Below are 16,356 nucleotides of genomic sequence, written 5' to 3'. Positions count from 1 at the left end.
AGCTAGTAGACAGCATGGACTAGAGTACACAACTCCAGCGGTATAAGCTTCCCTTAGGCGCTTATGTCTTTCTAACTCAGGTGACAATGCCAGGTTTCTTTGGTTATTCTCCCTGTATGTCTCATTTGTCAAACTCGTTCCTGAGTGGTATTTAGTCCCTTAAGGCTATCCCAGAAGCAGAGAGGATCAGAAAAAAACAAGCCTTCTCCAAATCTGTTTATTGCGAAGACAATTTGGTATACACAACTGATTTCCCTAGCGCGGGTAATATGTACCGTAGACGTGCCGCGTTAGGGAAAATCGCGTTAGGGAAGCATCAAATAATAATGGTTTCCTATGGAGAAAATTTCAACTGGTACCAGAGCCTCCAATATTTGAAGTTCCTCCACCAAAAAACTTACCTTGCGGTACTCAGAGAGAATAGCTAGACATACTACTAGCTTAAGGATTTATACCAACATGATACTACTATATAGTAACATCAATTTTAGTGAAACACTCTGTAACTTTCTGCAACATTTTAATTGTACAACATATTAAAAAAGAAAAAAAAAAAAAAAAAAAAAAAAAAAAATATATATATATATATATATATATATATATATATATATATATATATATATATATATATATATATAAACACACTAAGACACACACACACTGAATCGTCTAGATTATCATCACTTTGAAAGCCTTCCAAACTCACGGACACCACATCATCATCCTCAATCACGAATGTAGGAAAAAATGGCACCGGAAATAATGGCACAGGAAAAAATGGCACCGGAAAAAATGTCACAGGAAAAAATGGCACCGGAAAAAATGTCACAGGAAAAAACGGCACAGGAAAAAATGGCACATTGTTTAGCCTAGGAAAAAATGGCACAGTATTAGCTAAAATGCTTTCACACTTTATTTCTATACATTTTACAGACTTTTCTTATGATGCTTAGGACTTCCATCGAATGTTGTGACCCGCTCCATGTAAAAACTCAACTGATTTGCGACCATCACGGCGATCTTGGCTGAGGTTCTTCATTCGTGTTTGTAGATTCTTATAAACCCTTTTCTGCCGTTTCTTGGGAGGCTCGCCACGAGATTCTAGCACCAACTGAGTAGCTACAACAGCATGGTCAGCTTGGATCCACTGGATTGCCCGCCATATTGTTGGGTGACTGTGACCAACCAACCTAGGAAAGTGATTATCGTAAATAGTTTGATTTGCGTGGTAACTAACTAACCAATGACCATTCTAAGCTAGGCACAGTTATTCTGCTGGACTTAAAGCTCTAACAAAAAACAAAAACAACAACAACGTGAAGCTTATCTTTTTAAAATAATTATAAAATGTGAAGAATATAATATAAAGTACCGAGTTACAAACATTTCCATAAATTTAACCAACCTGCTATATCGATTATTCCATCCCTCACATAAGTTGTTCGTGCGAGACTCATCTCGAATAGTTGCTTCATGCACATTCCAGATTTCTGGAGGAAACCGGGGAGGAATGAGGCGGAGCTGAACTCTTGGGATCTCATTGTCATCTTGCTGTCTTTGGACTCGTCGATAAGTTCCCGTTACGTAGGTCTGATCGAAGTAAGTGACAAAAGGCTCCATGCCCTCTGGTGTATTGTGTTTGAGGTAATTCATGCCGGCAAACACATCCTCTAGGGGAAGGAAAGCTAAACTGTCGACCATAGCACAGAACAACTTTATATCCTCATTTTCCTTGTAGACAGTTGCCAGCCCTAACTCTTGTATTTTTCTCCATGATGACTGTGTCAGATGGTAGAAGCAACAGCGAATAGTAACTTCCGATCCAAGTATTGCCGTGATGGCCTGTAGAGTTGCTTGTTCAAAGTCAAGCATAACGGTTATAAGGTCTGGATACAGGTGGTACTCTGCACATTTCTCAAGAACTGCCGTAAAAAGTTGCTCATAGGTGTTTTGAGTCTTGTGTTGAAGGAATGCATAAACAACGGAGACAGCAGTGTTTCCGAGAGGAACACGAATTACATACAATTGTGTAAACTTAGGAGGGGCCATGGCAAAATTTCCATCCATCATCCAGATGTCTGATTTTGCTAAATGTCGTAGGGTCTGTTCACTTGCAAAAACAATAATGCGATTGTTACTGTCTTGACCATTGTCATAAATCAGGAACGGTTGTGGTTCTGGTCCACCTGTTGATGCCCATTCTCCCGAGATAACAAGTTCCTGTAATGAAGCAGGGTCGCGAGGCTGATTGGCGCCTTGGTGATGCCGAATCAGTCGTTTACAATGTTCTTGGGATACGAAATGAGCCTGCGCTTGGGTTCTCATGGTTAAGGCAGTTTGGGCGTATATTTGACCAGGTTTATCTCTGGTAGTTTTGCTAATGTTTTCATTCTAGACTTACACTTGGCTGCTTCAATAGCACTTTCGTCACCATCATGATTGTGTTCTGTTAAAAGTGTTGGGTTTTCATTTTGAAGAGATGTTCTTAATGCCCCTTTACATGAAAGTGTTCGCTTGACGCACCTCCACCGCACCGTTTCACCTCTCGACCACTGCTTGGTATACATGTATCCACTGTAACACAGTTTAAGACCTCCCTTATTGTTTTCGATAATTTCCATCGCAAAAAAAAGTCGAAATTAAGTCGTAGCACTATTCGCAGCAATGTCCCAAAGAGTCCACAGAGTCCACTAATCAAATTATTCACAACGTAAGCCAAGAAAACTTCTGATCGATTTCGAATATAGGCTTCGAACACTTATAACATAAGAATGTAGGCTTCGAACTTTCAGATATCGTTTGATTTCTGATCGATTTCGAATATAGGCTTCGAACACTTATAACATAACAATATAGGCTTCGAACACTTATAACATAATAATAATTATCCAGTTTCAGATATCGTTTGATTTTAGTCATGACCAATATAGTGTGTATATGCTTGTGTGCCATTTTTTCCTAGGCTAAACAATGTGCCATTTTTTCCTGTGCCGTTTTTTCCTGTGACATTTTTTCCGGTGCCATTTTTTCCTGTGCCATTCTTTCCAGTGTCATTTTTTCCGAGTTCCCTCAATCACTACAGTGATGTTATCGATTTCTTTTTCTTCAACTGGGCTGGGGGTAGGGGCACTACGGGCGTCCCGGGCGTTGAAGTAGCTGGTGATCAGTTGCTGCTGTCCTTTGTTTAAATACTGATTATAAACATAAACATAAAAGCGAGGGCAGGGTGAGGAATAACGAATGCGGGTGGTGGTGGGAGTGTGCGTGGGTGTGGCGTGCGCATCAATGCTGCGCGTTAGAGAAGCAGAAACGCGTTAAGGGCTAAAATGGCTTTTTTATATTATGCCGTGTTAGGGAAAAACCGCTTTAGGGAAACCCGCGTTAGGGATGTATATATATGTTACAGTGCCAACTGGTGCTTCTAAACATGAACTATGCACTAATCATAATGAAAATACCCAGGCAGAAGTTTATTCATTGGTAATATATTTTCCAATACAAACAATCAAAGAAACTTCCATAAAACAAATCAATTATCTTGGTTACAAAGGAAAAAAATGTCCCCCCTCCATACCACAATTCTCTACATACAGTCTTCTATAAACGGGAAAGGGGTAACTTAAATGCCCCTTACGTAACACTATATATATATATATATATATATATATATATATATATATATATATATATATATATATATATATATATATATATATATACACACACACACACAGTAAGTCCTCGTTATACGGTACATATGCATTCCTGAAAACCTTACCGCATATCGAATTTACCGTATACCGAACCCATTATAACATGTAATAATAGGGAATACGTTCCAGCACGTCAAAAGTCACCCCTACTGAAATGAAAATACATGAAAATAATCATTGAAAAAAAGAAAGTAAAGTACTGCGCAAAAGAAATAAACAGAAAATGTTTATCTTTCACTCGCCATGTATTCTATCAAATGATGTCCTTCCCGAGGCTAAGGGACAGTTGGGATTTCAGCCCCTTACTCATCTTCCCTCGAGTGTGCAGACAAGGATAAGACGTCGTCTGCACTGTCAGAACCAGATCTAGAAGGGCCAGCTATAGCAGAGGCACGTTTCAGTGGTTTGAAGAAAGAGGATATTGAGGAAGGACCAGCTGTAGCAGGGTCGGTAGGTGTGACAGGGACGGCATGTGTGACTGGCTTGAAGAACGAGTAGATGGAGGACTGTTTAGTTTTTCATGTTTTTTCATCATAGATTTCTTTGCTACTCCTGGCAGGATTTGAGTCACGTTCCTTCAGGGTTTCCAGAGCTTTTTCGTTACCACCGAGATATTCTCTAAGAGTTTTGATGTTCAGGCCACGCACAGGTTTTTCTTCCTCGTCTCCCTCTTTTTCTGCCTCCTGTGATGCCTTGTCTAGCTCTGTAAGTTCATCATTTGAAAGAGATTCAGCATGGCTTTCCATAAGATCTTGAACATCATCATCATCAACTTCATCGAAGCCAGCCCTACTGCACAGATTTACTGTCATTTCTGATCGTACCGATGTTGTCTTCAGCGAAGCCTGGGAAGTCATGCGTGCATTCTGGCCTTACTTTATTCCACGCCAAGTTCATGGTAGATGTCTTCACTTCGTCCCAAGATGACTTGATGTTATCTAAGGCGTGCTTGATGTTATACGACTTCCACCATTCACTGATAGTGGGCTTGCCAGGCCCATCTGGGCCCTTTATCAGTTGCTGCATGGTTCGCCGCTGGTAGTAGGCTTTTAATGTTTGCCATGATTATTATGAATATATTTATGCTTACAATAGAGCCTTTAATATTCCATTTATTCATCTGATTAGTAATGTGTAATGCAGTTAAAAAAAAAAAAAAGGGTGGGGGAAGAGATAAGAGGCTCCAAGGGTGGTCAAGCTAAAGTCAGTACTGCCAGTGGCGGGGAGGTGTGGCGTGGATGACGACCCCTGCTCTCCCACGCTAGGCCCTCTCGGATGACATGAGCGGATACCGTATCTGTGAATTTCTCTTACCGTATATCGAATCGAGGGTAGTAATTTCCAAATACCATAACTGTGAATTTACCGGATAAAGAACTACCGTATAACGAGGGCTTACTGTATATATATATATACAAGCAACCTGCGCTTAACGAACGGGTTACGTTCCTAAAAAACCCTTCGTTAAGCGAAACTCCGTTAAGCGAACCGATTATAACAAGTTTAACCCCTGACTTGAACTTCCATTGAGAGTAAACAAAGCGAGAGTGCATCATAGTACAGTGAAAGGTTTAATGAAAGTAAAAATTATGAAGTTAAACATTTAGGCAGTTTAATTTAAGTCATTATAATGTACACTAATGTATGTATGTACGTAACTTTATAATGTTGATGATCTTAGATTTATAAAGGAAGGGAGAGTGAAACGGGAAAGACACTAACTGGCTACCTGTGGAATGTAAACAAATGGCACATCATTGTATCACATACCAAACTTATGTACTACATTTCCACAAGACTTTCCATGTTATCCATTGTAGATTCATGAGTTCAGGTGGTTCTTTTTAGCTTGTAAGGAAGATACGGTCTCACCAGCCTTCTTAATAGAGTCTGCTGACTTGAAAATAGTAGAGACAGTAGGTGGAGTCAAGATGGTGCCGAGCAATGCTATTAGTTTTCTCGCCTCTCTTGTGTCAGTGAATAATATCCAGCTTCACTTCGAGAGTAAGAGACTTCCTGGTCTTCTTAGCAACGCTAGGCGACATTGCAGGGGGTTTTGGTGGTAAATTGAGTGAGGGAAGACAACCGGGGGCTGACGCTGATATTGTTTTGAACAGGGGAGTGAGTGGTGCGCGTGTTGTCCACGAGAGGCGCTGGTGTATTCAAAAGCCTGTCGACTTGCGTGATACGGTTGTGCTTTCAAACTTGGAAAAAGTTACCTGGATAGAACTTCGTTAAAGCAAGTTTGGTGTTCGTTAAACGAGCAGATGGTAGTAAAATGAAACCTTCGTTGTAGCGAAATTTCGTTGTGTGAACCTTCGTTAAGCGGGGGTTGCCTGTATATATATATATATATATATATATATATATATATATATATATATATATATATATATATATATATATATATATATATATATATATATATATATATATATATATAGATAGATAGATAGATAGATAGATATATGCAGTGGGACCACGTGCACTTTGTAGGCCCCAGGGTTCTCAAGCGCACGGGTTCGAATCCTGGCCACGGTCCGAGGTTAGGAAGGGCATCCATTCGGGGTAACGGTTCCCAAATGCCAAAACCAAAGTCCTCCTGACTCCTCTGTCAGGAGGCACCGTCCTAGCCCTAAAGTAATATGGGGAACCGGACGTAAACCGAAAAAAAAAAAAAATAAATAATATATATATATATATATATATATATATATATATATATATATATATATATATATATATATATATATATATATATATATATATATATATATATATATATATATATATATATATATATATATATATATATATATATATATATATATATATATATATATATATATACACTTAACCTCGGCTATCGCGTCCAATTGGGGCCGAAACAGCCGCGCCATAGCCGAAAACGCGATAGCCGAATTGATCTTGGCGGGAAGGCGGTTTTGGCCAATGAGCGCTTAGATATTTCATGACATCATGGCTGGGCGCGCGATAGCAGGCATCTGAGATCGCGATAATGAAATTTTAGCAGCTTTTCATGGGTGCGTGATAGCAATAAAATGCGATAGCTGAAGTCATGATACCCGATGGTTGACTGTATATATATATATATATATATATATATATATATATATATATATATATATATATATATATATATATATATATATATATACAAAGTCAAACCTCACCTGACACGACAGTTACGTTCCTGAGCTCGTCGTGCACGGCGAGATTTGTGTTGGGCAAATAATAGGCCTTATGGGAAAATATGGGTTACGTTCCCAGATCCTCCCCAAAAAACACTTTTTTTTGCCCAAAAGACTGAAAAAAACAATAAATGAAGTACCAAACACACATTTTATTTAACTACAGTACTAGTACAGTAATACTCCGCTTAACGAACACGATAGGGGATGTCAAAGCTGTTCGTAGAGCGGAAATTCGTTAAGTGGGCGGAATTTTCCCATAGGAAATAATGGAAAAAGGGGGATGCGTTCTGGGCTGGTCCCCAACATACCACATGGGTTTAAAAAAAAAAAAAAAAAATATATATATATATATATATATATATATATATATATATATATATATATATATTTATATATATTTATTGCCTTGCAAGCAAGAAAGATTGTTTGTAATGCATAAAGTTAAATCTTACATGAAATACCAAAAAATAAAGCAGAGATGATAAGATGGGCCACAGACGGCGGAGACTCCGTCGACTTGGCTGCTTCTTCTTCTTGTGACCTTTTTAGCTTGGCGTGTTTTCTTTCACCACGATAATATTACAATTGTTTCCACTCCTCTATTGCCTGCTATAATGGATATCATATCTTAGTATTCATTTACACTCATGCCGTGAGGATAACCTGGATTTTGTGGCAGTAAGTGATAGTGAATTACTTATGAAATACCACGGTATATCATTAGTAATTCAGTATCACTCACTGCCACGGAGTCCAGGTTATCCTCGTGGCATGAGCGTATATGAATACTAAGATATGATATCCATTATAGCAGGCAATAGAGGAGTGGAAACAAACATCATGATGAAAGTAACACGCAAGCTACAAGGGTCACAAAAAGAAGAAGCAGTGGCCGAGTGGCTGCGAGTCTCATCTCTGCTTTATTTTTTGGTATTCCATTAAGATTTCACTTTATGCATTACAAAACAATCCTTTCTTGGGGGCAAGGTTTGTAAAAAGCTAATAGAAATGTTGTTTTGTGAACATATATAGATATATATGTTCACTGGCAGAGGCAAAACGCCAGAGGCACTCCAAAGCGAAGGTGCCTCTGGCGTTTTGCCTCTGCCAGTTGGGGGGACCTGAGGAGGTATTATGCTGATTTTCCCTGGAATGATTATTGCTTCCGTGTCAGAGATCCATCTCTTTGTGCTGAATGCATAACAGAGGTGTTAATATCTGGCATGGAGGCGTACATTCCTCATTCTTTTTCTCAGCCTATACCTTCTAAACCTTGGTTTAACTCAGCCTGTTCTCGTGCTATACATGATAGAGAGATTGCCCACAAAAGGTACTTGAGCCTTCCATCTTCTGAATCTCATGCACTTTATATCTCTGCCCGGAATCATGCCAAGTCTGTTCTTCAACTTGCCAAACACTATTTCATAAATAGGAAATGTCAAAATCTTTCAAACTCAAACTCTCCTCGTGACTTCTGGCATCTATCCAAAAACATCTCAAATAACTTCACTTCTTCATCTTTCCTCCTTTATTTCATCCTGATGGCACCACTGCCATCTCTTCTGTCTCTAAAGCTGAACTCTTTTCTCAAACCTTTGCTCACAACTCCACCTTGGACGATTCTGGGCTTGTCCCTCTCTCTCCTCCTCCCTCTGACTATTTCATGTCTACCTTGCTGGCCTAAACCCTCGGAAGGCTTATGGACCTGATGGGGTCCCTCCTATTGTTCTCAAAAACTGTGCTTCTGTGCTTGCACCTTGTCTGGCCAAACTTTTCCAACTTTGTCTATCGACTTATACCTTTCCTTCCTGCTGGAAGTTCGCCTACATTCAGCCTGTTCCTAAAAGGGTGACCGTTCTAACCCCTCAAACTACCGTCCTATAGCTTTAATCTCTTGCTTGTCTAAAGTTTTTAATCTATCCTGAATAGGAAGATTCTCAAACATCTGTCACTTCACAATCTTCTGTCTGATCGCCAGTATGGCTTCCGTCAAGGTCGCTCTACTGGTGATCTTCTGGCTTTCCTTACTGAGTCTTGGTCATCCTCTTTTAGAGATTTCGGTGAAACTTTTGCTGTTGCGTTAGACATATCAAAAGCTTTTGATAGAGTCTGGCATAAAGCTTTGATTTCAAAACTGCCCTCCTACGGCTTCTATCCTTCTCTGCAACTTTATCTCAAGTTTCCTTTCCGACCGCTCTATTGCTGCTGTGGTAGACGGCTACTGTTCTTCTCCTAAACCTATTAATAGTGGTGTTCCTCAGGGTTCTGTCCTGTCACCCACTCTCTTTCTATTATTCATTAATGACCTTCTTAACCAAACTTCTTGCCCTATCCACTCCTACGCTGATGATACCACCCTACATCTTTCCACGTTCTTTCAGAGACGTCCAACCCTTCAGGAAATCAACAGATCACGCGGGACGCCACGGAACGCCTGACTTCCGATCTTTCTAAGATTTCCGATTGGGGCAGAGAAAATCTAGTAGTTTTCAATGCCTCAAAACTCAATTCCTCCATCTATCAACTCGACACAACCTTCCAGACAACTATCCCTCTTCTTCAATGACACTCAACTGTCTCCTCTTCCACAATGAATATCCTCGGTCTGTCCTTTGCTCATAATCTTAACTGGAAACTTCACATCTCATCTCTTGCTAAAACAGCTTCTATGAAATTAGGTGTTCTGAGGCGTCTCCGACAGTTTTCTCGCCCCTCCAACTGCTTACTCTGTATAAGGGCCTTATCCGTCCCTGTATGGAGTACTCTTCGCATGTTTGGGGGTTCCAGTCACACAGCTTTGCTTGATAGGGTGGAATCGAAAGCTCTTCGTCTCATCAACTCCCTCCTCTGACTAACTGTCTTCAGTCTCTTTCTCACCGCCGAAATGTTGCATCCCTTTCTATATTTTATCGCTATTTTCATGGTAACTGTTCTACTGATCTTGCTAACTGCATGCCTCCCCTCCTCCTGCGGCCACGCTGCACAAGGCTTTCTTCTTCCTCTCATCCCTATTCTGTCCAACTCCCTAATGCAAGAGTTAACCAGTACGCTCAATCATTCATCCCTTTCACTGGTAAACTCTGGAACTCCCTCCCTGCATCTGTATTTCCGAATTCCTACAACTTGTCTTCTTTTAAGAGGGAGGTATCGAGGCATTTGCTCCCCTAATTCTGGCTGACGGTTTTGGCACTTTTTGAACTCTTTGGAGAGCCAGCGCTCAAGTGGGCCTTTCTTTTTTTTTGCCCTTGGCTGGCTCTCTTCCCTACGTAAAAAAAAAAAAAAAAAAAAAAAAAAAAAAATATATATATATATATATATATATATATATATATATATATATATATATATATATATATATATATATATATATATATAAGACAGTAACACAGGACTAGTGGGAGATTCAAATGGGGACCAAATCGTGTAATCGCGAGTCAAAGTCGTGCTCAGCGAAATATGGTATATTTTACCGGTTCGTGTTCGGCGAATTCGTGTTCGGCGAGGTTTAACTATATATATATATATATATATATATATATATATATATATATATATATATATATATATATATATATATATATATATATATATATATATATATATATATATATATATATATATATATATATATATATATATATATATATATATTTTATTTCGTTCCGTGACGATCGTTGTATATATATATATATATATATATATATATATATATATATATATATATATATATATATATATATATATAAAAAAAAGTCGCATAACAAATAAATTTTTCTCAAAGAAATTAATGGAAATACAATTAATTCGTTCATGTGATATGAATTTGCCCCCCTCCCAAAAAAAAAAAAAAAAAATTGACATGCTTTAAATACCAACCAAATATAGATTCAATATAAGATACATACATTGTTTGTTGTATGCATATAGATTAACTATATTGCTCAAAATAACAACTAAAGGGGCAGGCGCGGATACAGGGGGGGGGCCCCAGGGGGCCCGGGCCCCCCCCAAAATCTCCGCTCCCCTTTAAAAATCTCGACTGTATGCCATATGCTGATAGTGGGTACAGAACAAAATCGCTTAAAATAATTATTGTAATTAAAAATCTTCACTATCTTGAGGGCGGCGGGCCCCCCCCAAATAGATATTCTGGATCCGCGCCTGTAAAGGGGCTGTCACACTGGCCTATGATACGCGGAACGCGGGCCATGGTTCTTGGTACGAAACCAGGAACACTATCACACACAAGCTGCCCGTGTTCTTGTTATGCTAGGCAAACGGTCCACTAACCAAGACAAAGCCTAATCAAAATAAACCAGAACAAAACCATGCCGCTTATACCTCAGCCTGTGCTTTGTCCTGGAACTGCATTTGCACTTCCTCTTGTTGAAGAAAAGTAAGTAAAAAAAAAAACTAGAGAAAAGCTGAGACGTGCGCGATGGCAACTTTACAGTCAGAGGTGGTTGCCATGAGTCCAAACTATCGACATGATATATATATATATATATATATATATATATATATATATATATATATATATATATATATATATATATATATTACCTTTCTAAATTGATAAAATATTATTTAATATTCCAATATGAAAAATTTAGTTACATTCTTTTTAGTTCAAATGAAAAGTTTTTATTACATGTATCATGTTTACTTTTCCATTGGGATAGCATACGGAGAACCGGGATGGATATGAAGCCATTCCAACTTGGTTCCGCTAATCCCGGGCAAGTTTCAGCTATCTAGAGCGGATGTTCCTGGTTCCACGTATCATAGGCCAGTGTGATAGGGCCTTTAACCCCCAAAACTCGGGACTCATCGATAGACGTTCATCACATAAGGCACGGGCACGTCGATAGACGTTTAGGCTTTTTACGGCTATATTTTGGCTATTTTCTTCCCGTTTTCTTTGCTTGTGAGCTGGCAACACTTATCAGGAGTAAACATATGCTCTACGTCACTGTGTCACCAACAATAAATGGTAGGAGCGATCGACCTTGATTTCATTGTGTCTGATTCCGCCACCTCTCCCGCGCGCCTTACTTCTATACCTTGGGTCTCTTGCCATGTTTCGGGGAGACAACTTTTGAATGAAAGTGGTATCAGAACAGGAGAGAGAGAGAGAGAGAGAGGGAGGATACAAGGGGCCCGTTTTCTCGTTCTCTAGCCAAGACCGCGGAACCCTATCGGACGCAAGGCCACGTAAACTGATGTTACTACCTCATTCAACCTGTGATAGTTTGGTAATCATGACATCTAGAGACTTCTGTATTTTTGCATTGCAAAGAGGAAAAGTTGCTTGTGGGCAGGAGTAAACATGCTCTACGTCACTGTGTCACCAATGATGGAGGGTGGGAGCGAGTGATTTCACTGTGTCTGATTCCGCCACCTCTCCCGCGAGCCTTACTTCTATACCTCAGGTCTCTCGCCATGTTACAGGGAAACAACTTTTGAATGAGAGTGGTATCAGAACAGGCGACAGTAAGAGAGAGAGAGAGAGAGAGAGAGGATACAAGGGGTCCGTTTTCTCGCGCTCTAGCCAAGGCCACTGAACCCGATCGGACGCAAGGCCATGTAAACCGATGATACTCTCATTCAACCTGTGATATTTTGGTAACCATGACATCTAGAGACTTCTGATTTTATGTATTGCAAAGAGGAAGAGTTGCTTGTGGATCGAAAACCATTTGTACCCACTCTTTTATTGAATTTCTAAGTGTAATCAGTATGTGAATACAGGCAAGCTATTTTGTCTGTTTCTTGCTAAACTTGTACTTTTGAGTTCACAAAACTTAAGAAAAAATACACACTGTCGAGGAGCACAGACACATAAATGCACAAAGGATGAACAGAGATACACAACACGGGTTGAATGTTCGGGTGGACGTGGGTAGCCGAGCGATCGCTGCGCCACCTACCGATGGCTAGTCGTATCTTAAAAATATCGTCGTATTTCAAGGAGTAAATTATTTAAAAATTTTTGTCGTATATTAAAAAATCGTATGTTAGGGCGATCATATGTCGAAGTACCACTGTGTGTGTGTGTATATATATATATATATATATATATATATATATATATATATATATATATATATATATATATATATATATATATATATATATATATATATATATATATATATATATATATATATATATATATATATATATATATATATATATATATATATATATATATATATATATATATATATATATATATATATATATATATATATATATATATATATATATATATATATATATATATATATATATATATATATATATATATATATATATATATATATATATATATATATATATATATATATATATATATATATATATATATATATATATATATATATATATATATATATATATATATATATATATATATATATATATATATATATATATATATATATATATATATATATATATATATATATATATATATATATATATATATATATATATATATATATATATATATATATATATATATATATATATATATATATATATATATATATATCAAGGATTCTCTGTATATTCCTTGATATATATATATATATATATATATATATATATATATATATATATATATATATATATATATATCAAGGATTATCTGTATATTCCTTGATATATATATATATATATATATATATATATATATATATATATATATATATATATATATATATATATATATATATATATATATATATATATATATATATATATATATATATATATATATATATATATATATATATATCAAGGATTCTCTGTATATTCCTTGATATATATATATATATATATATATATATATATATATATATATATATATATATATATATATATATATATATATATATATATATATATATATATATATATATATATATATATATATATATATATATATATATATATATATATATATATATATATATATATATATATATATATATATATATATATATATATATATATATATATATATATATATATATATATATATATATATATATATATATATATATATATATATATATATATATATATATATATATATATATACACACACACACAGAGGTCCTCTTTTACTGTGCACCTCAGTTAATGCTTTTCCGCTTTTATGCGCACCCTCACTTTGTTTCCATCACTCGTACAAAGTGCAAAATTTCTGACTTTATGGGCACTTGATGATAGAAACTTTCAGTTTTGAACAAAATATGTTTGCTATAAAATTATTTCTTCTGCCAAAAAACAAACAAACAATAGAATAAATCTAAATAAATAAATAAATAAATAAATATATATATATTGTTGTGAAGGTGTATTGCAGCAGCCTCCCAGATATGTACGTGTGCCTGTGTGAGTGTGGAGCAGCGTCATAAGAGAGTACGTATGGGTAGTACATATGAGTACATATGTGCAGACTTTAGCTAAAGGGTGAGTGAGGTGTTGGTTGCTCGTGTTTATGAAACTGTCAGACCTTAATGGAAGGGACGCTGAGCTAGGCCTCCATGACAGAGGAGATGTGACCCCGGAGGTCACGGGGAGATAAGAGTGTGTGTGTGTGTGTATGGGTGAGGGCACTGGCCAGCCCTGGGATAATTGTCATATGGTACCGTGTAAATAAAGGCATGCATGTGTGAATTGCTTGTAACCAGCATTATCAGGGATATATTGGTAATTAGCGGGTAAGGTAGATAGCGTTACCTAATAAGCTGAAATAGACTCGTAAGGACATTGCCTGGCAGGTGCGACGGCACAGGAGGCGTGGTTTGTGGGGCACTGTGTGGCACCGACGAGGACAGAGGACAGGAGTGTAGCAAGAGACCTCGAAGGAACAAGTCGTACTCTGGGGAGCAGTCAGAGAGTGAACGAGAGACAGAGAGACAGTGAAGTGCCTGACGAACTAACAAAGTGTTACCCGTACTTTGTTGCCGCCCCTGCCCGTCCTGTGTGCCGCCGCCACCTGTTCCCGGTGACTCGTGTATAGTTGCTGTAATATAGAGAAATAAGGAAGAAGTGTTTCCTTCTCCCACTCTGTGTGACTGAGCTGAGTGAGAGTGGGTGCTATAGAAGCAGACAGCCAGGCCTGAGAGAGCGATCTGCCCGCTGCTCCACCCCAGCCGAGCCGCGCCACCCAGGTAAAGTCCTTCTCCCGACACACACGCCCGAATCCCGAGAAGATTGTGAGATGTCCCTCCCTGAAGAAGCTGAAGGAGGGTCGCAGCAATATATATATATATATATATATATATATATATATATATATATATATATATATATATATATATATATATATATATATATATATATATATATATATATATATATATATATATATATATATATATATATATATATATATATATATATATATATATATATATATATATATATATATATATATATATATATATATATATATATATATATATATATATATATATATATATATATATATATATATATATATATATATATATATTATATATATAATTTCTAATGGCATGCATGAAAAGAACATCATATGTAAAGTACATTATTCATTTATTATTTTTGTACAATGTTGTTTAGATCTGGCACCCAGACTACCGAACTGCATCATGCAATGCAGAAAATGAACTGGAGAATGAATAATCTTATTTTTAATAATAAATTTTGATAATAGAATGTTTTGCTCTCAACAGGCGAGTACCATGAATTGTACCAGTGGTCCATTGATGAGTACAAGGATTTCTGGGAGACGTGGTGGGAGTTTGGTGCCTTTGTGCACTCATCACCGCCCAGTCAGGTGGTGGAACCAGACCTCAGCATCACACAAGTGCCACGCTGGTTCCCTGGGGCCAGACTTAACTTTGCAGAGAATCTTCTTCGCTTTAGGGATGACAAAGTGGCCATATATGCTACAGGTGTGTACTATTACTGCTTTTATGACTTAGCCTTGGCTAACTTCTTATGTCCTATAGTCTGGTGGCCTCCATGCCTTCAGAAAATTTGATATTGTGCTTTCTTTGCAAAACTGCCTTTGACGAATAAAGTTTTTAATTATAGGAATTTTAAGGTAATACTGTAACAGCATTTTCACAAAATTTCTAATCATTTCCAGATATTAATTAGAAATATTCAGACTATTTTAGTTTACTTTTTTAGGAAAATTATTATGGTTGTCTCAATGGTAATGCCTGCATCCTACACACCTCGATAAGAGGCAAATGCCACACAATTGATCATGACTTGCACTTTTAGTATGATAACCAACGAATCACATGGCTCATGACACCTACTAGACTGTTGCACAACAGCTTTGAGATGGGCTCACGATTAAGATTACAATGAGCATAGAACAACCATTTAACAATAATATACCATGTTCCTGTCAATAA

General features: G+C 36.9%; 1 protein-coding gene across 1 annotated transcript in view; it reads left to right on the top strand.

The window, feature by feature from the left end:
- Positions 1-16,356, top strand: part of LOC123515669 (acetoacetyl-CoA synthetase-like) — a 48,994-nt gene that overhangs the window by 15,350 nt on the left and 17,288 nt on the right. Inside the window, exon 2 of the mRNA XM_045274492.1 lies at positions 15,661-15,882. Within this exon, the coding sequence (XP_045130427.1) occupies positions 15,661-15,882 (222 nt within the window). The remainder of the gene's footprint in view (positions 1-15,660; positions 15,883-16,356) is intronic.

This window comes from Portunus trituberculatus, chromosome 39 (assembly GCF_017591435.1).
Source record: "Portunus trituberculatus isolate SZX2019 chromosome 39, ASM1759143v1, whole genome shotgun sequence".
Lineage (NCBI taxonomy): Eukaryota > Metazoa > Arthropoda > Malacostraca > Decapoda > Portunidae > Portunus > Portunus trituberculatus.
This window is presented reverse-complemented; position numbering and strand designations above follow the sequence as displayed.